This window comes from Barbus barbus, assembly GCF_936440315.1.
Source record: "Barbus barbus genome assembly, chromosome: 10".
Classification (NCBI taxonomy): domain Eukaryota; kingdom Metazoa; phylum Chordata; class Actinopteri; order Cypriniformes; family Cyprinidae; genus Barbus; species Barbus barbus.
Genome location: NC_136738.1, coordinates 8917327 through 8941998, shown reverse-complemented (window position 1 = coordinate 8941998; position 24672 = coordinate 8917327). Strand labels below are relative to the sequence as shown.

The following is a 24672-nucleotide window of genomic DNA, read 5'->3' as shown; positions in this document are numbered from 1 at the left end:
TAAAGGTGTACAATGTGTAAAGCCCATGAGTTGTGTGTTTGACTGACCTCTTCAGTGGACTGTTCGTATGTGTCGTCCACCTGCTGCTGCTGCCGCTCCTGCTCCAGGGTTTCACTGATCAGTCGTGCCACCTCACTGTGAGTACCTGGCTTCTCTCGGCCAATCATAAACCTGAGTGGGGTAATTGACAGATGAGCAAGGCAATAACGAAAGGAGGCGCAAAGGAGGGTTTGGAAAAATTAATCGTTGAGCGAATCGCTTGGGAGTCGTTGGGCAAGTAAAGTAAAAATAAATATATATGACAATGAAAGTGTTTTCTGACCTTGCAATAGGGCTGTGCAATTATTTGCATGCAATTGTCATGCATGCTATTAATTGTAACAACTGCAACATTCTAATTCAATGAGAATAGTGAAGCCCACACCACATCTATTATGACAGAGAAACAATATTTTGGACTCACTTTCAGAATGATTTTTATAAATTGTTTTGATAAACGCTAAAATGCTGGTTATATAATCTTTACTTTATCGTTCATTCTGTTTGGACTGTTGGGGCAGACATATGTATATTTTCTCCACGGACTACAGATTCCATGACTATCTGTGGGGAGGTGGATAGAAGATAATCTGAAGAATGTTGGCAACCAAGTCGGTAGCTACGGACTTCCAAATACTATGGCAACCAGCAACTGTTTGGTTACCCACATTATTCAAAATATCTTCCTTTGTGTTCAACAGAAGAAACTCTTACAATTTTGAAAGTAGAGGGTGAATAAATGATGACAGACCTTACATTTTTGGGTAAACTGTCCCTTTAAAGAGAGCTTGAGCATTTACAATCCTAAAACCCCAAAAAACTTTATACTAAATAAAAACATTTTTGATAACATAACTAGCAACTGTGTAGTTGCATATTACACATGAAGAATCAGATTATAATTATACTGATTTAAAGTCAGCATGAAATAAAAATTTGCTCTATTTTCTAAATGCATGTTATTGATGATTCATCCCCTTTTGAGCTTGTAATTTTCAAATCAAACTGCCTTTAGTCATTCTTCCAGTGAAATTACAGACTTCATGACAGATGCACAACTACTTTCAATGTGTTTTAACCCTGTCCCGGCAAGCTGACTTTCAGATCTCTCTCTTTTTGAGTGCAACAACCACATCTCAAAATTCCTTTTAACAAAAGCTAATGTCCTGCCTTACATGCATCAACATGCAGCACCTAATGGCCACACTAAACTAGGTTAAATGTGAGATTTTTCAGTTCTTTCATAAAACTTCTAACCCATAATAGAAGATGTGATGTTTATGTAACTGATAGACAGAGCAGGACCAACCTTACAGTCCCCTTCGTGTTCTTCAGGACGGTCGCAGCAAAGAGTTGCGTCACACCAACCAGACTGATGCCATCCACTTCCACAATCTGATCATTCACCTGGATCCTGGAACAGAATATGACGATGTTTAAGATATTATGATGACAAAAAAATATATTGATTTCATACAGTATGTCTCTTAAAGCAACCATCAATGTAAACATAATTACACGGAGAACAAACACCTCAAACTACTGTTGTGAAATGTTACATTTAAAAGTCAAATTAAATTGCTATATTCAGTTTGCATTATTATTTATTACTAATAAAACAGAACGTAATGGGATTGTATTGTCTTATGAAAAGTAGCCTTTTAGATATGTTTGTCTAAAGTGTGGATAGACTTTTCTTTAAAGTGGTATCTGCTCTCCAAAATAATAGTGTTGCACTATTAAATATACCGGTATTAAAAAGGTATCGGGATGCCCTGCTTTTAAAATCGGTACGATTCTGCGTTTTACTAATATCAGTTCAGCTTGACATAAATATTAGTTCATGTAATGATAGTGCTACTACTAATAAAAATATTAAGACAATATTTAAGGAATTTTTACCAGAAAAAAACTATTTACTAGAAAACTGTATAAAATCTAATTAATATTTATAAAATAATTAAACATGCTTTTTTGATTGTTCAAATTTAATGAAACTTTTAAAATGGAATCCAGAAAATTAATGGAAAACAGATTCTTAGAATTTGATAAAAGTAAAACTGAATTTGAGAAAAATAAAATGTATTTCATAGGGCCTTAAACTGTGTAAGTGTCACGATTTCAATTAATTAGACATGCTTTTTGATTAATATTTTTTAATGTAAACAAAAAAACGGAATCCAGAAAAACAAACGAAAAAACAACAACAACAACAACAACAGAATTTGGAAAAACTAAAACGGATATTTTTATTTATTTTATGTCTTTGTTTTATTGTATTTGTCCTTTAGTTTGTTACGTGCATCTATGTTCTTATTATTAATAACAAAGAAACTTTTCCTGTTCTATGTTTTTTTGTTGTAGTATCAGTTCAGTAGTAGTATCGAAATATTTTAATCGGGTATCGTATCAATGTCAAAATTCTGGTATCGTGACAACACCACGAAATAATCTCAATTGCAAATGCGAGGTCTCATAGCATGCACTCACGTTTGAGTGCATTACTGTAATAATTACGATATTGGAAAATATAATATTACTGATTATATTACATATTATAATTATGATTGTTTTAAAATGTAATTTATTCCTGTGATGCAAAGCTGAATTTTCAGCATCATTATTCCAGTCTTTAGTGTCACGTGATCCTTCAGAAATCATTCCAATATACTGATTTATTTATTTATTTTTTAATCTAACTTAACCCAAACTTTTGAGCTCCACGTATGGTCACGCTTACAATGCAAAATATATATTTCATAATAAATGATCTATAATACTCCATTCCATCTAATTTGCACTATTGTAAATGTGCTGCTAAATGCTGCACTGTGACATGTGAAATGCATGTCACGTCATATAATCACACCTCTCTGGGCAAGGCACAGATTGCTAACACTTCCCACACCTAATCTGACCCCCAAACTATACATCATAACATGTTTATGACAGACACCTCTGAGGCCTGATACCCAGCTGGGTCACTTTTTCCAAACAGCAGGAGGTATTTCTGCTTTAAAAAGGCCTTTAGCAGTTGGCAGCGAGTGCTGAGATTCACAGGAAAGAGGAAGAGTGTGTTTTCTGTATTGAGAGACAGTCATAAATGCAGTGGTCTGGACAGAATGTTTCACAGCCCATCAGACAGATCAAACATGTGTGTCCTGCTCCAGCTGCCCTCAGGAAGCAGCAAAATCACCCCAAACAGGGCTCACACCAGCATATATACCGTTCAAAGGTTTGGTGTCGGTAAGCTATTTTAATGTTTTTGACACTTAGTCACTTATGCTCACTAAGGCTGCATTTATTTGATAAAAATACAGTAAAAACAGTAAGATTGTAAGATATTATTATAGATATTAAGTTAAAATGTAATTTATTCCTGTGATCAAAGCTGAATCATTACTGCAGTCTTCAGTGTCACATGATCCTTCAGAAATTGTGTTTCTCCCAGTTGAGGAGATTTGTGGTCTTACTTTTCCAAGCAATCAAGACCTGTTGTTTAATCTAAAACAGGATCATCTTAAGAGATCCACAGTGAATCTCTAAGAAATTCTATTCTGCCAGTCCAAATGTTAATCTAAAGATCTCACCTGCCATCTCTCTCTGCAGCTCCGTCCTGCGTGATGGTCTTGACGAAGATGCCCAGTTTCTCCAAACCCTGATCTGCCCCAACACCCATCCCTATAATACTGATCCCCAGCCCTTTATCACCTGCACAAAGAGAAGAGAGAGAGCAAAAAAAGTAAGTTTGTCTTTATAATTTTTTTTTCATTGACTTTGGAATTGAGCAATAATTGATGCAGACATACTCTAACATTTACAGCTTCTCCCCATTAACATATGACTGCCAACATGTACATATTAATACCCGTTCAGAGTTCAGTATCTTGTCAGGGATATCCCTACTCATTTCACATGCAAAGAGGCTAGCCAATCATAATGGAGATCATTTATGTACAGACATTACCTACAGAGATGCAGGCACGTTTACCATTGCTCTGTGATATTTCATGGTGAAATCCAGTGATTCCAACAGAAATCTCTCATGTTTAAGTTGCTCACATGAATTTGCCACATTGATCAATAAAAAACTTGGGTTTGAAAGTGATTTTCGTTTGACCTGTGCTTTGTACTTCTCTACACTATTGACAATGGACCTATTTTTGCCCACAAAATTTTGCTAATGTGACCACACCTTTAAAGGTCCAGTAGTCTCGCGTAGTCTGGAATCTATGGTAGCTTTCATTGGCCAAAGCCCACCCATGAGGCCGTTTGACCGACATGATGTCAAACAACCAATCAAAGTTTGTTTCGTTCAGCATCATGTTTCGGGGCGTGGAAATGTCGCCACAATAACAGACCAGTGTGTAAAACTCTCGGACGTATTTTAAAGATTCTATGCCGCAAACTTGAAAATCCAGCGATCCTGATAAGCGTTTCTCGTCACAGTTGTAAACACAACGCATTTCTTCTTTCGTGAGGGGGTTTGACGCACACGTCTCCCAGAAATCCTGTCTAATCTAACCAATCCGACAACGACTTCGAAACTCCTGAAGTGTTTCCACTTTTGTGTGCCATATGCATCAGACGTTTAGCCAATGTTCCGTGGGCGTGACGTCTGAGGCCAAGACTAAAGGTACAGTAGCAAAAACAATCCGTTTAATTATAAGGGTCAGGGAGATGGAAAAGCGAGCATGAAAACTAAATGCACGTTTCTGGTAAAGATAAATAAATGATTTTTTTTAAGTCATTAATTTATAAAAATGGAACTCTAGAGATGGTGCCGAATATGTTGTTTTAAGGAGTGAAGTATGACTGATTTTTAATCACTCAATCTCAGAGAGAGTTGAAGTATTTTGTGAAAGACACAGCCTCACCTTTCTCGATCTCCACGGGAAACACGTCCATCTTCTCCACCCGTTTCTCCAGCTCGTACTCTGCAGACGCCGCCACAGGATCCACATCATCATTCCTCCGGTCGTACTCTTCATTAGAGAATGTGCTGTACACCTGAAGCCCCAGAAACAACTGTCAATTACAGCTAATAACACACAATAACTATTCATTCACTTTCATAATCTTTCAGAGTGCTTATTATGCGTTTTATTAAGATGAGACCCCTTCCTAATTCACTGGTCAGCATTTCGGTTATTGCAAAAACACTGGATATATCAATGAAACCCAAACATCAAAGCTGTAATCAGCTTCTCTACAGTCCTGCCAAAGAAAGGCTTCCTTTCTGCTACAGTATCAGCCCAGTGACAGCTACAAAGAAAATCACTTGCTGCACACACACACAATCCTTTTTTATGTAGATTTATCCATTCTTTATAGTCAGTCAAGTTTTACAGTATCAGTGAATATACATACAGTGAATTGATATGATGAACTGATGCAGTGTGACTGTGTCTATAGAAACAGTCTAATGAAGAACAAGCAACAATTATAAAACACATTTAAAAAATGCATACCCAACTTTAGTCAACATATAAAACTCATAAACATAATATAAACCTCAGTGAACTAAGCCACAGCTGAGAAGGTGAGAGGATATGGAAAGAAAACTTGTTTTTTCTTATACTGGTATAAAATTTAATACACAATTTACTTAAGTTTTCTTCATCCCACAGTTAAAACTGTTATCATTTACTCACCTTATCACTCACTCAATTTATTTTCATTAATGGAACATGTGTCATAATGTAAAATACCTAAACATGAGAGAGAGTAAGAGCAACTATGACAGAGGTACACTTTTTTTTATGCCTCACATATTAGACTAATGTTTTTGTTTTTTTTATTACTTTATTATGATTATTAATTAATTTATTTGGAGCCTGACAGTCATGTATGTATTTCTTTTTGTTTTTTTCCAAAACAATCCTCTATTTTACAATAGTTGCCCTTTTTTTAGGGCTGTGCAATTAAATCAAATTCGATTATCATGCGCATCTAGTCAGTAAAGCCAGTTCAGTGATTGGCAGTAAATCGCCATCACCAGCTTTCAAATGGAGCGGAAATTACTACACAGAGCCGTAGTTCACTGACAAGATAGGCAATATCGCGTTCATAATCGCAGATGAATCGCCTTAGATTATGAACACAAAATTGCCTAGCTTGTCAGTGAATTACGGTTCTGTGTAGTAATTCCCGCTCCATTTGAAAGCAGGTGATGGCGATTAACTACTAATCAAGAAACCGGTTTTACTGACTAGTTGTGCATGATAATCGAATTCGATTTAATTCCACAGCCCTACCTTTTTTTTGTTCCAAAGAAGAAAGTCAGTCATACAGGTTTGGAACAATATTCAAATTTGAGTGAACAATGCCAATTTTCTTTTTTGGCTGAAGTATCCCTTTAAATAGACTATCAAATATTTTCTTGATTAATGAAAAGAGTTAAATGTGTGTGTGTGTGTGTGAAATAGGATAGAGTGAATGAAAGCGGATTAAGCCTGAAGACCGTGAGAGGAACAATAAAACATTGGGTTTGAGTAAAATGATCTCACTGGGCTCCACTAATTATATTTTATCAGTCTGAGAGTAGAAATTTGAGGGGAAACTCAATATAAAATGAATCCAACTGTAGACAGAGCCTAAACTAGCTTAAATAGTACTATTTTGTGGAGAGACACACAGACTGGGCTCCAAAGTTTGAATGAACAAAGTCAAAGCTCAAATCTTTGCCAGCTCTTTCTCTAGCTCACACACACACACACGTTTTCCTCCAAGGCTCTGTAGATCTGAAGAGAAACTCAGGTGTGTCTCATTACATTAGACTCGTTCAGAGCAAGAGAGGGAATGAGATCAGTCCACTGATTAGGACTGTAACTGAACCTGGTAAACATTTCCTGTGAGTGGACTACCTGGAGCATGTTAGAGCTTGAGCGACTACACATTAACACAAATCCACAGCAGGTCAACAGCAGTCAGTCTGCTCATCTGAGCAGCGACATACTTTGATCAGACAGGAAACAGACATTTTTATCGTCATAATCCACCTGAGAACCACAAGCGTTTACTAAGAAGGAAAGACACCGAGACAGATATCATCACCACTAACCTCTCTTTCTGTGGAGGTTTAGAGGGCTTCTCCAACTGCAGCTATAGGGGCAAAGAACATTTTAGAGGCGTCCAAAGTATTTTGTAATCTTGGTTTATAGCATTGAGGGTTGTGGTCTGAATTAAAAACGCCGATTCAAAATTAGGAGCAGAAAAAGAGTCAGTTTATTACTGAGAACCATCTACATCACAGCACAGAAAACAGCGCTGTTAGTCACTGCAAATGTGCTGAGCTCTGATGTGATGAATTACATCAGAATATATCAGCATGATGCCAAATTAACTGAAAGTTCAATAACAGCACAGAGGCAGCTCACTGGTTTCAGTCACCATTCTGGAAAGCTACATGTGAGAGTACACATTAATTAGACAATAAGACACTTTCCAGCAGACAACATTTTGGTCTTTTAAATAAGAGTTCGGTGTATCATGTCATCCACAGACCACACAGAATATTTATTAAAGCCGAACTAAAAAGCAGCTCATCCAGGAATCGTTATGATAAATGCCACAACCATGATTTCATTATCTTATGACCACCCAAAATTACATATCATTCATGTATCGGCTAATTGGTGAGTCCTGATGAAAGACAATTTGGTCTGTTTTGGTTAGTAAAGGGCATTGCACACTAAGTCTGAAATGTTCGCGTTTTTCCATATTCGTCATCCTTTCCAATAAAAATGCATGCTACGGATGCGAAAATGCAGAAAATCAAACCTGATCCAAATTTTTTTATGACAGACGAAAGTTTCGGAGGCAGTGTGCAATGATCTTTAGAGTTAACCAGTCCTAGCAGAGCTAACTAGCATAGATGTCTTAAAAGGTACACCAGCAAAAACTGTCTGCACTGAAAAGATTATACTACAAATTAAACAATTAATTTTAGCTACATTAAAAAAAAATTATAAATAAAAACCTTAAAAGTTAGTCAACTAAGTTTATTTAAATGTAGCTAAAATTAATTGATTGCAACCACTAACCTCAAGAAAATTTAGCAAATTCAATTAATAATTTTTTTCAGTGCGTGTACTAAATTAATCTTCAGGAGTAAAACATAATCACTAAGAGCTGGCCCAAGGCCAGTGTGAAAGATGGTAGGGATAGTTGATGGAATTGTAACAGGCCCAACTGTGAACGTTTATCATTCACACAAGTTTTTTTTAAGTCTTACAACTTAAAATGTTCAAATGTTTAACTAATTAAGCACAAGATGACGACTAACTGTACAATTCGCTCACTGTATGAGTTTCTTTGTACACACTCGAATCCGCCTTTCTATATTTAATTTATGCAGCTGATGACTATGCATGTTATTTTAGATTTGATTTCTTTATTTCATTACTGTAATGTGTCTCACCTGAATGCTACTGTTAGACCTGCCTGAAAAACATAAATCACTGGTTATTTCATTTGTATATTTGATCTATTGCTTGTAACATGTTTGTTTTTTCTCATTTTATTACTCACAGTTACTTGTCTTTGATAATGTTCAACTCTGTATTAGTTTGGTTTGAGGTTTTGAGATGGTATTCAAAATTTATTTAAAGAAAAATTTGGTGTTCTTATTTATCAGAACTACATGATTGCATTAGTCAGAAACAAAGGAAGCTGTATCATTTATTTAAGTTAGTTATTTAAGTATTTATTAATTAGTTAGTTAGTGGTGGGGCCAGTGTAAAAATCTGAACCACTGGCCAGCAATCCATGTGATGAGCCCTGCTAATGATATAGCAAAAATAAAAGTGTTAAATATGGCATCTTTAAAAACTGTGTGTGTGTGTTTCAGGGTTAGTGTGAAGATGGTGGAGTATAAATTGATGTAGTCCAAAAACTGGAATAAAATGGTTCAGCTTCCCAACCTTGAACATAATCCCCAATCCACACGACTAGACGTCTCTCTGTCTCTCTCTCAACCACAGGGACTAACTTTCCTAACCAATAATAATTGGTCTTAACTACAAGCTGAACAAAACCATACTGCTTTTGTACCATATTTTAATGCAGTCTCAGCATGACTGAATTAAATTTAAGATATTTTAAGACTTAAAGACTATTACACATTTTTATTTTTTTAGAAAAAAACAAGACAATTTTAGATCAAAAAAGGTTTAATTAGAGGTTTTAACACCATAACAATACAAAACTGAGTTTGAAATGGACGGTACAAAAGAACCAGCTCATTAGAGTCACTGTTTTGCGAACCGAAAACAAAAGTGGTTGCTTTGTCTGTTTGACAATGCAAGAGAAAGACTTGTTGCCATTTAACTGCCGCTTTTAACTTATTTCATTCAATTCAGACTGCTGTAGATTCAGCAGCTGAGCAGGAAACCGTGTCTCACACTCACATTCCTCCACGCTCCTCACAGGATTTAATCTAAACAACAGTCTCTGTTGGCTGGGCGGCACATTATAGAAAAGCCCAGCATGAATCTTCACGGAAGCGATTGAACGGAAACCTCTCAATGCAGTTCACCCACTGACTCTGTGTCTGCCAGGCTAAAAAAAGCATGTGACACTGAGGAAAAAAAATCCTAAATAAATATGTATATCTTGATTTACAGAAGAAAAAAAAGATCTTAACATCCTTACAAGATCAAATTTACTTGAGAAGCTTCTAAGACGTGTTTTTTTAAAAATGCACCTTGAAGTTTATATTTTTTCAAGCATAAATTTAAGCCTAAAAATCTATTTTCCAATGAAGAAAGAAAAAAAACCCCCAAGATAAACTTGACGACGCAAAAGAGAACTCAATTCGATCCGGTTTTCTGAGCGCAGACAAGCATACACGCACAGAAAGCGCGTCTCTCAGCGCGTGAGTACTCTTTCACGTCACATGTGCAGAGAAATACACAAAATGATGTCGAAATGTCAGTTTTGAAGAGTATTCACGTAAACAGCTGCGAACATAAACAGTAGGGAGAACGTGTATCAGTACTTTGCATCCATTGCATCCTCCACCGTACATTCAGTTTTAAAGGTATAGCAGCGTCATTTAGTTGCTATTGTCCGAGTCATTGATGTTAATCAAGCAACAAGACAGACATACAATCACTCACTGCTCTTGACTGAAAAACTTTAGTAGCCCTATAGATTCATCTAAATTTATTTATAGAAATAAATGTCTGCTTGAAAGAATGAAGAATATTGTAAACAAATTGTTATAAAAAATGCATAATTAGCCTATATAACCATTGGTATTTCATTAAAAAGACAACCATGTTCTTGTTCTTTATGAGAAGTGGTTTTATTTCATTTTAACAAATGCATGTTGTGTGTCACCGGAGTTAAATTGCACTCTATCATGATAAATAAAACAATATCAAACCTATATAGCCTAATGAGTTTGGACATTTTAGAGAAATGCTTAATAAATGCACTGTAACTAGATTTTAGCTGACTAAATTTACTGTAGATTTAGTCGACTAAAACTAAAAACAATTCAGATGACTAAAACTAAATCAAAATTTGCTGTCAAAATTAACACTGGTATGGTGTAACAACATTTATTTGTTACTCGCCACCTTATCTCCACCTTTTCCTTTCATTCTTTTCATGGCTTTGGATATTTCTCCACGTCGCTCTGCTTAAGTCGTGCTTCGTTGCAATCTCTTTTTAAGAATTAAATTCTCAGAATTTTTAAAGTCTCACCACGAGCGATCATACAAGTGCAGATATATCTGTACCAGCTCAGCTATTCGACACTCCAATGTATTCATATAGCTAGTAACTTACTGTTCTAGATGTTGTTCTCCTGTCTGACCAAAGTAGAATGAGAAACGAAGCAGGGAAAAAAAAAAATCTCACGTCAAAGAAGGTGGGGTTCCCGAACCCACCCACCGATTGCGTAATCACCACGGACCAATGGAAGCTCAAAGGTGTTTAGAAGCCAAAACGAACTCCCCCAGAAAGCTCGCTTTGGTGAGCTGTTTCGAACTGCTGAAACGAACTCAAAAGAAACTTCGTTTCGGCCTGATTTGGTTCGAAATTACATCATATCAGTTCGTTCTTCGATTTCGTTTTAAGTATATCAGGGCCTTAAGCCAAACCCTAATCCTAACCCTATAGTAAGTACATGTAGTTAATTAATATTACTCAGTACTTAATGTATAATTACATTGTAACAAGGACACCTTCAAATAAAGTGTAACCATATTTTGTTTTAGGAATATTTATATTTTGTATTGGAAAAGCAAGACAAAATACTGGTTATAAAAATGATTTTTAGCATGTGAACTTACACCCACCATGACTGAAACTGTGAACACTGAAAATCCATCAAGAAAAATAACAGAGCGAGACAGAGAAAATGAAATGACTGCGTGTTAATTAACTGTTGAACATTTTTGAGTATCTGTGAGCGTGTGATGAATGGCAGGCCTGCACTGACCTCACACTGCTCTGTGGTTACACTTGGCCTCTTTTTCTCCTTTCTTTCTTTCTCTCTCTCTTCCATCTCTCCTGTTGCCATGGACGACGCCAGCAATTCAAACAATGTTCCTTTTCTTTGCTGAAACCTGACTGCTCTGGTCTCTGAGAGTGAGAGAGAATCTGCTCTGCACTGTTCACACCTGCTTCAGTTACACGACAACTTTCAAACAGCTTCCTTTCTGACTTCTGACTTCCTCTCCTATCCTCATCCAGAGAGCAAGCACATTATGGGAATAAAATTCTCACTTTTTACTCAACCTAATATTGTTCCAAAACTTTTGCATCCCACAGAAGAAGTATCGAAGGTTTTATGAAAGTATTATAAAAGTAGTCCACATATGACTTGTGTTCTAAATCCAATACACCTATGAATGTCACGCAATAGATTTGTGTGAGAAACAGGCTGAAATGTAATATTTACTGATAATCCTCCTCTCCAACGAGCTGTTAACCATTGTCATTGGATCTATACTCAAAAACGAATCAGGCCGTAAACCACCATAAACACCCAATATTTAATCTTAATGCTGCTTCACTGCTCTTCGTGTTATGATGGCAAAAAGTTTTAAAAGTATGTTTTTTTAACATGGTCTGCTACTGTGCTCAACGTCAAAATGATTGAGTTGGACAATCAAATAAAAGAAGGTGGGCTTGACTGTTCACTGAAGCCGAGCATGAACTTGGCTTGAATCACAACGCTTCAGTTTTAAGAGTGAAAGAGGGCAAAGTAGCTAAACATTTAATATTTGACAAGTGCATTACAAAAGAAATGTTAAACGATCTGCAGTAATATCCAGTGATGCAAACTCAATTACTCTCAAATCTTATTGTTTTGAATAAAAAACATGTGACCCGTGCTGGCAAAATAAGTGTGAAAGTGCACGGGCTAATTTTGAGCTACAGACCCAAAAAAAAAAAAAAAGGGAAAAAGTACGATTTTGGTCGTATTTAAAAATTAGATTAAGCCCTCGTCTAGTGATCCCAATGCTCCTAATATTAATTAAACATCAAAAATTATCTTGGAAATATGGAAGTTGATTTTCAGTGATTAACAAATTTGGACGAATAGGGCCCTATGAAATAAGTATTGTTTTTTTTCCAAATTCCATTTTTTTTTTCCATTTTAATTTTTCTAGACTCTGATTTAATGGTTAAATTAGTTTTATCAATCATTATTAAGCATATTGTATTCCGTAATTGAAATCCGTCTGCGTTTTCCGCATCGCATAAATCATAGGGCCCTAAACGTGTTCCTCACACAAAGTGACGACTATAAGGATCATCATAAAAATTGCATAAAAGTGCTTTTTGACGCATTACTTGATACCTGTCTGGAGTTTTAGAACACTTGGTCCATGTAATCTTTCATTGTATGGATGAGCATTCTTCCAATAAACAGAGCAGTCGTGCGTTGGGAACAACATGAGGGTGAGCAAAGCAAGACAGAATGCTTAATGTCAATGCTTAATGCTTGACCACTGTGCATGTTTTATGTGGTGTCCTGACATTTGTAATGTGGGTAAATTAATACTCACAGTGTACATCTGCTTCACATTTACATTTCAACTCCAGTCCAGAGAAACACTGGAACGCTACACCAGTCTTTCCCTGTTATGTCTCCATCAAGTTAGTAATTACTGTTCAACTCATTTAAGTTACAAAAAAACTGTCTTACACACACAAGCTGTGTGAAGTAAACTAACTGAACTCCTGCTCAGAACACACTAACACACTTGCGTGAGAGGAGGGAACACACACATACTGTATGCATATACTGTATATTAGCCAACAAACCCTACAGGCTGCACACATACATGAATACAAACAGTAAGAGTCACATTAACACATGACCACAAAGAAAAAATGAACAGTAAAAAAAACACAATCTAATTGAATGGTGTTTATTATTGAAACTGTTCTATGATTGGCTCACTATCTAAACAAACACTTAATTAGAATTTTCCACTAGTCATGTACAAAATAGTGTCTGGAATATTCTGTATATCTATTTACTTCTTGTTGTTAAATAAATGTGTAAAATAATGTGCTTAATCTTCTTATTTTATATGAGGTCAAAAGTTTTTCCAACCCTGTTTGAGTACATGTCGAAGTCCCTGATTCTTATGGTATGAATTTATATTAAATTTAAAATATCAAAGTTATGACATATTTGTATATATTTGTGTATTACTTTTTTGTACAGCTGTGGCCAAAAGTTTTGAGAATGACACAAATATTCATTTTTACAAAGTCTGCTGCTTCAGTGTTTTTAGATCTTTTTATCAGATGTTACTATGGTATACCTAAGTACAATTACAAGCATTTCATAAGTGTCAAAGGCTTTTATTGACAATTGCATTAAGTTTATGCAAAGACACTTATTTGCAGTGTTGACCCTTCTTTTTCAAGACCTCTGCAATACGTCCTGGCATGCTGTCAATCAACTTCTGGGCCACATTCTTTTTAGCCACGGCTGTATTATAGATTTATATAGTGGTAGAAAGTTGGATATAGATGTTTGTTGTGTTTAAAGTAATCAATTCGAAATTGAAACTTTTCATCCTTACTGTCATGTTCTGTATATGTATCCAAGTGAAACAGCTGCTTCTTGTTGGGAAGGGAAGGGAAGGGGATGTTAATGTTTTTGATTAAAGAATAAAAGGGAACATTTCTTCTTTTTTAAATGGCATGCATGAACAAATCAATTATAATAAATAGAATGTATTGTTCTAATTAATAAGGATAAGGATAAATAAGGATTGTCCATTTTGTTTTCATTGTGACATACATGTTTAGGACACAAAAGCGTATTAGCAGTACAGTGATTAACAAGACTAAAACCAGCAGTGCACTTCTACACCTTCCCCTCAACACCACCGCACACACTCCTGTGAATTTACAACACAATTCGGATTCAATTCCACTAGTCATAACTGAGCTGATTTAGCAATTAGTGACAACAGGCAAATCATATATGCTATATTCTTTCTGACCAATTTAAACACCCAGTTTGCTGCTGTTTAACATTTGACTGATTGTCAGCACGCGTCATGAATATGACAAAGAAAAGCAGCACTGAATCAGACCCATGCTGCACTTTATAGCCATTCATTCATTCATTCAGAAAACACATTTAAAAGCAACTCAAGGTTGACCAAAGCCACTTAATGATGATGAACTCTTACATCTTTGTTTTTTTTTCTTTTCTCGATATATTATTATTATTATTAATTTGCTGTGGGCTATACACTCCACCTGGTCAGTATTTTTTAAACTCGCTGTAGTCCCAGAAAGTATTTGAATGCATTAAAGTCATTGTTTTAAAAAGACATCCAACAAGGTTTATTTGGGAAAAGATAAATAAATAAAATGTTTCTTGAGATGCTAAATAATAACGGTCAAAATTAAGGCAAATTTGGTCAACTTTGTGTTTGTAAAATGCTAGGTGATCATGTTTATAGTTAATGTGATGAACTGCACCTGTGGTTCCTGTGCTAAAACACCTGTGTGAACTTGGAGAACTGACTCATACATTTAATAAAAATCACCAAAACAACAGCTGAAGAAACTGAAGAAAAAAGATCCTGCAGCATTTGAGGGCAAATGACACACTGATGTTATGTATCTAGAGCAATGACATTCAGAGAGACTGAAGGGTCTAAATACTTCATGGCCACTGTATTATTGTGAAGAGATACTGTTCAGCTCAAAGAAACGACATGAGAACAGCACATCAATTTCAGATGAATGTCAGAAAGATCTTACACACACACTGGAGACCTATCAACCCTGCAGTATAAAAATAGCTAATATTTTTAGTGCCCTATAAAATCAGTTTTATTTTAACCCCACATTCCTTGTGTAACAATTTAACAATTTATTAAAATTAAAATTATTAAAATGTATTTAAAATAAATAAAATAAAATTGTCCTGTGAAATGCATTATGTTTTTAGTGCTGTCAAACAATTAATCGCATCCAAAATAAATGTTTTTGTTTAGAGAGATATAGATATAGAGATATAGATATAGATAGATACATATATATATGTATGTATGTGTGTGTGTGGTGTGTATATTTATTATGTATATATAAATACACACACATGCATGTATATATTTAAGAAAAAAATGTTGTTTATATATTAAATATATTTATATATGATATGATTTATATGAATCTAAATATATACACGTAAATATTTTCAAAATATATGCTGTATGTGTGTGTCTTTATATATACAAAATAAAGATACACAGTACATACACATATGTAAACAAAAACTTTTATTTTGGATGCGATTAATCACGATTAATCGTTTGACAGCACTAATTTCTTTCAAAAAATATATTTTGTCTGTTTTAATTATTCTGTATTCTGTGTTTTATGATGTAATGGTATTTTTTTATTAAATACATAAAATGTGACAATTTGATTCATTTGAAATTTATTTTAATGTAGATCCTGTTAAAACTGACACTTTTCTCACTCCTTTAAAACTCCCTTCGGGTAGTGACATCTGGAATGCTAAATTATCTGCAGATATAACTGAGGAGGAAATAAATAAAGCAATATCCAGGCGTAAAACAAATAAGTCACCAGGTCCAGATGGATTTTCATCCGAATGGTATAAAGTATTTAGACAACTTATCACTATTTTATTGCCAGCTTTTAATTATGATTTACATGGTGGTGATTTGCCACTCTCGTGGCGAGAAGCTGTTATTGCGGTGATTCAAAAGGAGGGGAAAACTAAACAAGAGTTTATAGACCAATCTCTGTCCTGAATATGGATTATAAGATATTTGTCTCAGTCCAAGCTAAAAGGCTTGAATTGTTAATGCCGGAATTAATTGATCAAACTGGGTTTATTCAGAGTAGGCAAACGCAAGACAACATTAGACGGACTCTCCAAAATATCAAACACATTCAAAATTCTAATATACAAGCTGTCCTCCTAAGCCTCGATGCCGAGAAGGCTTTTGATTCGGTCAACTGGCTTTTTCTTAAGGGTATTTAAATTCCATTTTCATGAGAAATGTATTAAAGTAATTCAAAATATATACTCATGTCTCACCGCAAGAATTAAAATAAATGGTAATCTATCAAAGACCTTCACACTGGAGAGGGGCACTAGACAGGGGTGTCCTCTGTCCCATCTACTCTTCACATTGTTTATCGAACCCCTGGGGCAGTGGATCGCTTTTGAAGACATTGCTTCTCACAGGATGCTAACCATTGTCACATATTTTGGGGATGTCCGAATATCAGACGTTTTTGGAAAGTTATAAATAACGTATTAGAAAAGATTTTAAGCACTTCAGTTGATTTCAGTTTTGAGGTAATTTACATGGGCAAGGTGTCAATTGTTTCCTGGGAAAGGAAGAACAAATATATGTATAGAATAATACTTGCTTCAAGTAAAAAAGCTATTACTAGATGCTGGTATATAAACCTAATCCGCCATAAATACAGGATTGGATTGACGTTGTAAAAAGTATGTTTACTATGGAGAAAATTACATTCTTTGTGAATTACCAAAAAGATATATTTGTTGACTTTTGGTCCAAATGGATTGAGCATATAACTCCTATTGAACCTAATGTTTTTTTTTTGTTATAGAACCGGTTTTATGTTCATTTAAAAATATTGTGTCCACATCCCCTTTCTTTTGTAAATAGTTTTTAAATAAATGAAAGAATTAAAAGAGATGTATTGATCTGTTATCGTCATGAAGATTTGTTGATCAGTTTCTTTTCCCTGATCAGGGAAAATATGTTGGAAATGCTGTAAAAGTGACAAATGTCATAAACAGATGTGTATTGTATCTCTTTGCAATAAAAACTTTAAAGAAAGAAAGAAATTTATTTTAAAATGTAATCTGAACAATTTGTGTGTGTGTGTGTGTGTGTGTGCAAGAAAGAGTGCCACACAATAGAGGTTTACTGTTTAAATGAAAACAAAGACAAAAAAAAGACTGACATTACAGTATAATATTCACAGACATTAGTCCATATAGTGATTCTTTGATTTATTCATCCCAGATTTACAAATTCTGTTACATTTTCTTTATAACGTGGAATTCCTTTCCATGTTTTCCTCATCATAAACATCCTAGGACCCTATGTGAACTCTGGTTTGATCCCTGTTGCTATGAACAAAATCCATCTGAAACTGCAGAAGTGAACTGCTACTGATCATTTTGTGTGTGCATGCATTTTGCATTGTCACACTTATTATAGCATAATGCATTTCTAAAGCTGCTCAACTCACTGCCTTCAAAGAACAGTGTGTTTCATCTCCTGCAATATAGCAGCTGGAAACTGATTTCAACAAGCAATCGAAACAAGTGTATTATTTTGACTCTGCGACACATTTCTGCAGTGCCATCAGACAAGCTCCACTTCTCTATCCTAATCCTAGGGTTGTGACTTGGTTCCAAAAAAAACTGATCCTTACAGATTGCTTGATCTCTCTGTGCACAGAAGGAAACAACTCAAAGAAGAATAGCCTTGCGTAATGTACAGTCAGCCAGTTTTCTTCAAAACAGTATTTCAGAGCACGAGCAAGTTAGATTCCTCAGGTGACGGCTGACGTGTGTCACGGAAACACGAGTATTCCCGTGTTAGCGCCACACCCATGTGTTTGTTCAGACTTTTGTGTAGCTTTGAGGAGAGGTTGCTGAACTTCCTGGAGTGAGCGGAGAGAGGTGGGGCGCACGACAGGTGCACTTCATAATCACACGTGCACGCGCACTACAACGCCCTGTCCAGGACACGACAGCACACAAATGCACATTCAAAGACAGTAAACTGGAAGAACACACCTTGTGTTGCTAAATATAACAACAAGAGACTTGAATTGTGAGGATGAAGGAAATATCCTGACTCGCTAAGATAAAGAGAAACACTTGTTCATTAGCACTTTAAGTTCCATTTTATCAACATTAGTTACTTGAATTAATGTTACTTATTTAATTAACTAATTTTTGTTAAAATTGCAATTTTTATTATTATCATTATTATAATTTTTCATCATCTAAGAGTTTTCAACTCTAGGACATTAAAATGTGCAAAAAAGACTTATTTCCATATAGGTTTTGGGATCCTAGCCATTTCTAGAGAGAAAAACACCATAGAAATTTAAGGTTTCTTCACAACAAGATGAATATTTGGTGTGAAAATTCGGTGCAATAAACATTTTAATTTGAATAGACGTCTGTTAATGCATCCGTTTAGAACGACGAGCATTTGCATGCCATTGCAATGGTTTTTTTTTTTGTTTGTTATTTTAATTAATCTCTTTTCTATCGCACTGTAAAAAAAAAAAAAAGAATCGTGTTATATAAAACTACAATTTGGCGTTTTTTGCTAAGTGACAGTAAATAGCATAGAACAAATTTGTTTCAAAACCTCTTCTCTTCTCTCTGCACTCTTGTATTTTATAAACACATTTTTTCACATTTATTTTGTATAGCTCGTTTCAAAATACAGCAGCTTCACAGAAAATGCATTGCAAATGCCAGTCGGATATCCTCAATAAGCTGAAAAAACCCCCAGACAATTTCAGCTATACCACACATGCTGAAGTGTGTGAAATGGAATTTTCATTTGGAATTAAAGAGACAGTTCACTCCAAAATTAAAATTCTGTCATTAATTACTCACCCTCATATCGTTCCAAACCCGTACGACCTTTGTTTATCTTCAGAACACAAATTAAGATATTTTTGATGAAATCTGAGAGCTCTCTGACCCTCCATAGACAGCAACGCAACTGTAACGTTCCCAGACCCAGAAACGTAGCTAGGACATCGGTATATTGTCCATGTGGCATCAGTGGCTCAACTTCAATTTTGCGAAGCTACGAGAATACTTTTTGTGCGCAAAGAAAACAAAAAGAACAATTTATTCAACAATACTTCTCCCCGAGTTCCCGTCTTCCACCATTTTGTAGAGTACCATGACGCATGCGTGCATAATCAATGAAATCAGTGTTACGTTAACAACAATTATGACGTTGATTATAGAGATCGACCGATATATCGACTTACCGATATTTCCCCGAAATGTAAGCATTTTACCATAATCGGATATCGGTTTTGTAATATCGGATTCACCGATAAATGCCGCCATCTTGTGGGTATTTTGAGAATTGCACGCAGGATTGCCATTGCAGCGTGTCTGAGGGGGGACGAGACAACAACGGCGTGCAGGTACTTGATTTGCTGTAGTTAGTAAACTTTATTTTACATAACAGGCATTTATTTAATGCATCTAATGTGTGCATTAGTGGCTGTTATGTAGTTTATGCAGCTTGGCTCTAAGAAATAGCGAGCAACTCACGGAGACATGTAAAATAATCCGTCAAGTCCTGTCCCAATAAAGTCGTAACTTTGCCTGAATTAAACAATACTGCCATGAATGAGCGCATGTTGGAAATAAAAGTGCTGAATTTAATTCTCTCTCTGTTGTATATTTGCTCATCATTAGTCTCGTGAAGCCGCTTCATATTGCTGTTCACTCGGCGGGTTGATGCTTTAAAACACCCAAATTGTAGTAACATTTACTATATAACCATTATTTTGCTAATAAACATCTAAATAAATACAACTCTATGGAAATAAAAATTTTATTATCTCCGTGAGCGATCGCAGATAACGCGATCAATAGTCGAGTGTAAATGCATAGACAAGCTGCGCTGTCAGCAGGCATTTCTTAATCTAGAAGGACAAAAACAATATTAATAATTCTGATATAACATTCCAATTGAGAAATGCAATAAAATACGATGTTTTGTTTGTTATATTCCAATATTGCAGAGAACATAATTCAGTGAAATAACATTATCCAGTGAATTATTCTTGACTCTATAGGCATATTAAACAGCTCATAGACCTACTAAAAACTGTAGTTTAAAATGAAGTTGATATGACTCCTTTCCTTTATTTATTTTCTCCATTAGAAAACATTAGACATTCTACATTTATTTTGCTTGTTGTTAATATTAGTGTTTTTGCTGCTGATGCTTTCTATAAATGAAATGTTTTTTGCTGTTGTAATATGAAGATTAAATTTAACATGAAAGACTGCTAATTTTCAACACTTAAAAAAAAAGATGATTGAAAAGAGAAAAAACCAAAGTGAAGTATGTTTTTACTTCACTCAGTCATTAATTTACTTTATAACAGTAAATAAATATCGGTTCTGCATATCGGTTATGGGGCATATAAACATGCAAATAATTGGTATCGGTAATAAAAAAATCAATATCGGTCAACCACTAGTTGATTACGCATGCATGCGGCGTGGTACTCTCCAAAATGGTGAAAGACAGTAATTGAAATAATAATGATACGCTATTATTACACTTTATAATTATTTTGTTTGGTTATTACATGAATAGCCTTGAAATCTAACTCTGTGCTGCATGTCTTTCATTTATGTTTACATTACTTTTGTCAATTACACAAATTTTAAAACACACACTGGTGGTGGTTGAGGAGAGAGCCCCCACGTGATTATAAAGAGCTTTGGGTGTGCAGCAATACACAATAAAAACCCTATATAAATGTATCATTTATTCACTGAAATAACTGCTTAATTACATTTTACTCCTGGAAGGGCCCCCAAAGTGCCATAAAAGTCACTGAGTTTCGTACCATTCTGGTGAAGCTACGATTTTTTTAAAAATCAAAATGTAAAATTCTCCGGTTAGACTGCACAAGGGTTAAACAGCAAGTACAAACTATGCAAAAGTGGCAGTCCTTCCGGTGCACTCAGTGTCTGAATTCACTCACTCGTTTTCATTCACTCATTCAAGTGAACTATATTAGTGGCCCAATGTAGGGAATAGTGAATGAGAATATAGGGGGATATTTTGGATACAGCCCTTGTGTATCACAGCATTTTTGCTTTTCCATACGTGCCACCTACTGTCAAAGCGTGAATTTGCATTTTCATTAGCCTATTGGCTGTTTTATCACATTGGTCTACATAAGCAAATCACTTTAAAAAAAACTGTACTGAACATCATGGTGGTGTGAACAGGCCTTAAATTTGAAATGATACCTTCCCTTTGCACAGGGGTTAAATTGGGATTTGGTTGTCATGGGGGGGGGGGGGGGGGGCTCTGTGGTTTCAGGCTATCGAGGGGTGTACATGTATATGCAAAGCATACAAAAGTCTCCTATCAATTGACAAACTATAAAATGTAACAAGTTGAGAGAGTCCTCTGCTATGAATACTAAAATGCTGATCAAAATCTTTGTACATGCTGACAGTATACAAAGCTACATCTGACTAAAAGATTTTTAAAATCAAATTTTAAATAAGCAAAAATTAATTAAAAAATACCGTAAATATTAAATAATAAATTATAAACAATAAATGTTAATATTAATTTAAAACAGTGTTATATGGGTGGATTTTCACATTGGTCTGAACAAAAAGAGAGGCTTATTAAAACTGATTCACTAACCAGTAGGTGGCACTTTTGGAGCAGCATATAGCCTACAGTTGTTGAAAATATACGGGGAAAGTCCACTGATGAGTTACCAGCACCAAGCCCATGTGCCGGGGCTCAGCCCTGGACGGCCCCGGCCCAATTAAACCCCTTCTTGTGCCCAAAGTAATTTTCATCAGCACTGATTTGAGTTCTCAATAGGTCTGGGCGATATATCGAATGCGATGATCATGTGCATCTCGTCAGTAAAGCCGGTTCCATGATTAGCAGTAAACCTCCATCAAATCTCCATCTTTCTTTAAAAGCTGTGCATGCTCAACTGAGAACAATACAACAGAAAATGAAGCACAGTTTAGCCTTTAAGTTAAGGCCCTTTCGACTTTGCTTTGGCCAGCAAGAAACTAACCAGAGCAGCCATCACCCTCCCAGCACACCCTAGAAACTACATAGCAGTGGGTTCTTCAGTGAACTTTAATTTTGCATTGCCCACTGTACAAATTATTACCCATATTTATATTATTTTTGACACTATTGCTATTTTATTTTAATTATTAAAATTTCTCCAATTCCACAATTGCTTTGTCATGTTGAAAATGTAAAAAAAAAAAAAAAAAAATGCATAAAGCATGCTAGTTTAGAGAATTAAAACAAAGGGGAATCAAGGGCAGAGGGGTTCAGAGATAAAACTCCCACTTCAGCTGCCGCTGTGATTTCAACTATTACAGACACACCTACAGTCTTTCAGAGAGAATGTAAGAAATGGACAGACAGACAGACAACTGTTATTCTCCAAATATACTAATCTCACCACATTTAAAAATATACCATACCACCAACAATTGTTTCAAGTATCATCACATTCGGCACTATTTGTGGTGTGAGTATTTGAGATGCCTGCAGATATGAGTTACACACAGACTGCATAAACACAGCGTACGGCTTAGTAAAGCTATTCGCTAACCTACCATGGCGTCATTACCATAGTGCTGTGTCATCACCAGCTAACTACCTATGTGGTGCTGTCTGCTCTTTACTATGGCACTAGAATTAACATCTCAGATGATCAGATCACAAGTAGTCAGCAGAGATAGAAAACTGTCGACACCTGCTAGTAACAAGAGTCTCACTTGTGAAAGGATTTCGAGGAATTGTGAAGGGAGCCGTTTAGCAGGAGTGTATATAACCTTAAACCTAGTGTTTTAAGAACAACAGTCTTTACAATTATGGCTCTTCTTCGGCATTGAAGAAGAATAGTGGGCAAAACCTAAAAGTGAATGACCAAGAAGGTTGGAAGTTGTATTAAAGGGAAATGATGGTAATAAAAAAACCTTAATAAATAGTGGCTATTTCTAAGGTGTTCATATTAGTTTGTCAAAACTCCTGTATATTCAAATGTATGGAATGCTGTTTGTTATTATTAAAGCTTTCACTGCTTGCTTGCCAGACAATACAAAGAGATTCACTGAAGTCTTGTAAACGTCTTGGCTTCTTTTTTTTTTTTGTAAATGGTCAAAATGTTTTGTTAAAACCACATGCAGCCAAGACTGGTTAAGGTGGTTGTTTTCAGACAACTGACAAGTGAGCCATGCAGCAGGTGAGGACACATTAGTGTTTACACTACAAATACACGTTCTTTCTATACCTCCTATACCCACAACTTGGGGTGTAATGTACACATATTCGTACCGAAAATTTTCAATACGGGTCTTTCGCTTCGGTATGTATGTGTACCGAACAAATCATTCCATTTTCAGGAAATTCAGACAATAAATGTAGTTTTGGTGCTCTTTGATGTGGTGCGACAGATCTCTGTATAGAAGCCTCAGTTCTAATGGCAGCGCAGAGCGTGATCATCCCTTCCTCTTTACTACTAGTTTAAACGTTAAATAAACATGAATGAACATCTCATGCAATTGCTCAATCAGTGTTTGAATTCCGGAAAGATGTCAATATGACATTTTGTTTACAAGATGTTTTAAGAATGTTGAGAAATATTAGACTATATACTTCATTATATTTTACTTTACCTGTTAGTGATGTCTTGATTACTTAATGATCAAATGTACATTATTATTATTCTTTAGCTTGGGTTGAACAAATCATTTTTGCTTAGATGGAACAGCAGCTACGCTAATTATGTCTCTATTTGTTTCTCTGTAATTACAGAAGCTTCAGTCTGGATCAACCCTTAAATGATCTGAGATGACTGAACACCTGAGAAAAGATGATGCCAACCCCTCAGAGGACCTCAGAGGATGCCAACGCTCAGACAACATACAGAATTACCAAATTTTGCCATATATATAATATAAATATATTGTGGAAACTTAATTTCCTGTAGAGCTGCTTTGCAACGATTTGTATCGTAAAAAGCGCTATACAAATAAACTTGAACTTAATGTGTTTAAATAAATATTTTAAAAGTTATGACAGTGTAAATTAATATATTTCAACAACAAACAGAAATTGTATAATTTAGAAATACATTTAAAAACTGCATCATGTGCAATTTACATGTTTGCATACCCGTTTTATTTGAGTGTTAATTATTATAGTTAAAAATAAATAGTAATTGAATTTTGAGCTCTGTTGTTAATTGGAACATTATAGTAATCTATAAGGGCTTCCTATAATTTAGAGCAGAATCTGAGGTAGATTTTCATCCCCAAGAAAATTT

The 24672-nt window shown here is 35.3% G+C and overlaps 1 protein-coding gene across 1 annotated transcript in view; it reads right to left on the bottom strand.

Annotated features, from left to right (window-relative positions):
• The window catches only part of LOC306876432 (neurabin-1-like), a 53025-nt gene that overhangs the window by 18104 nt on the left and 10249 nt on the right, over positions 1-24672 (bottom strand). The window contains exons 3-6 of the mRNA XM_079427587.1: positions 4917-5049; positions 3630-3750; positions 1349-1453; positions 48-171 (exon numbers count right to left, since the gene is read on the bottom strand). Coding sequence (XP_079283713.1) covers positions 48-171; positions 1349-1453; positions 3630-3750; positions 4917-5049 — 483 coding nt within the window. The remainder of the gene's footprint in view (positions 1-47; positions 172-1348; positions 1454-3629; positions 3751-4916; positions 5050-24672) is intronic.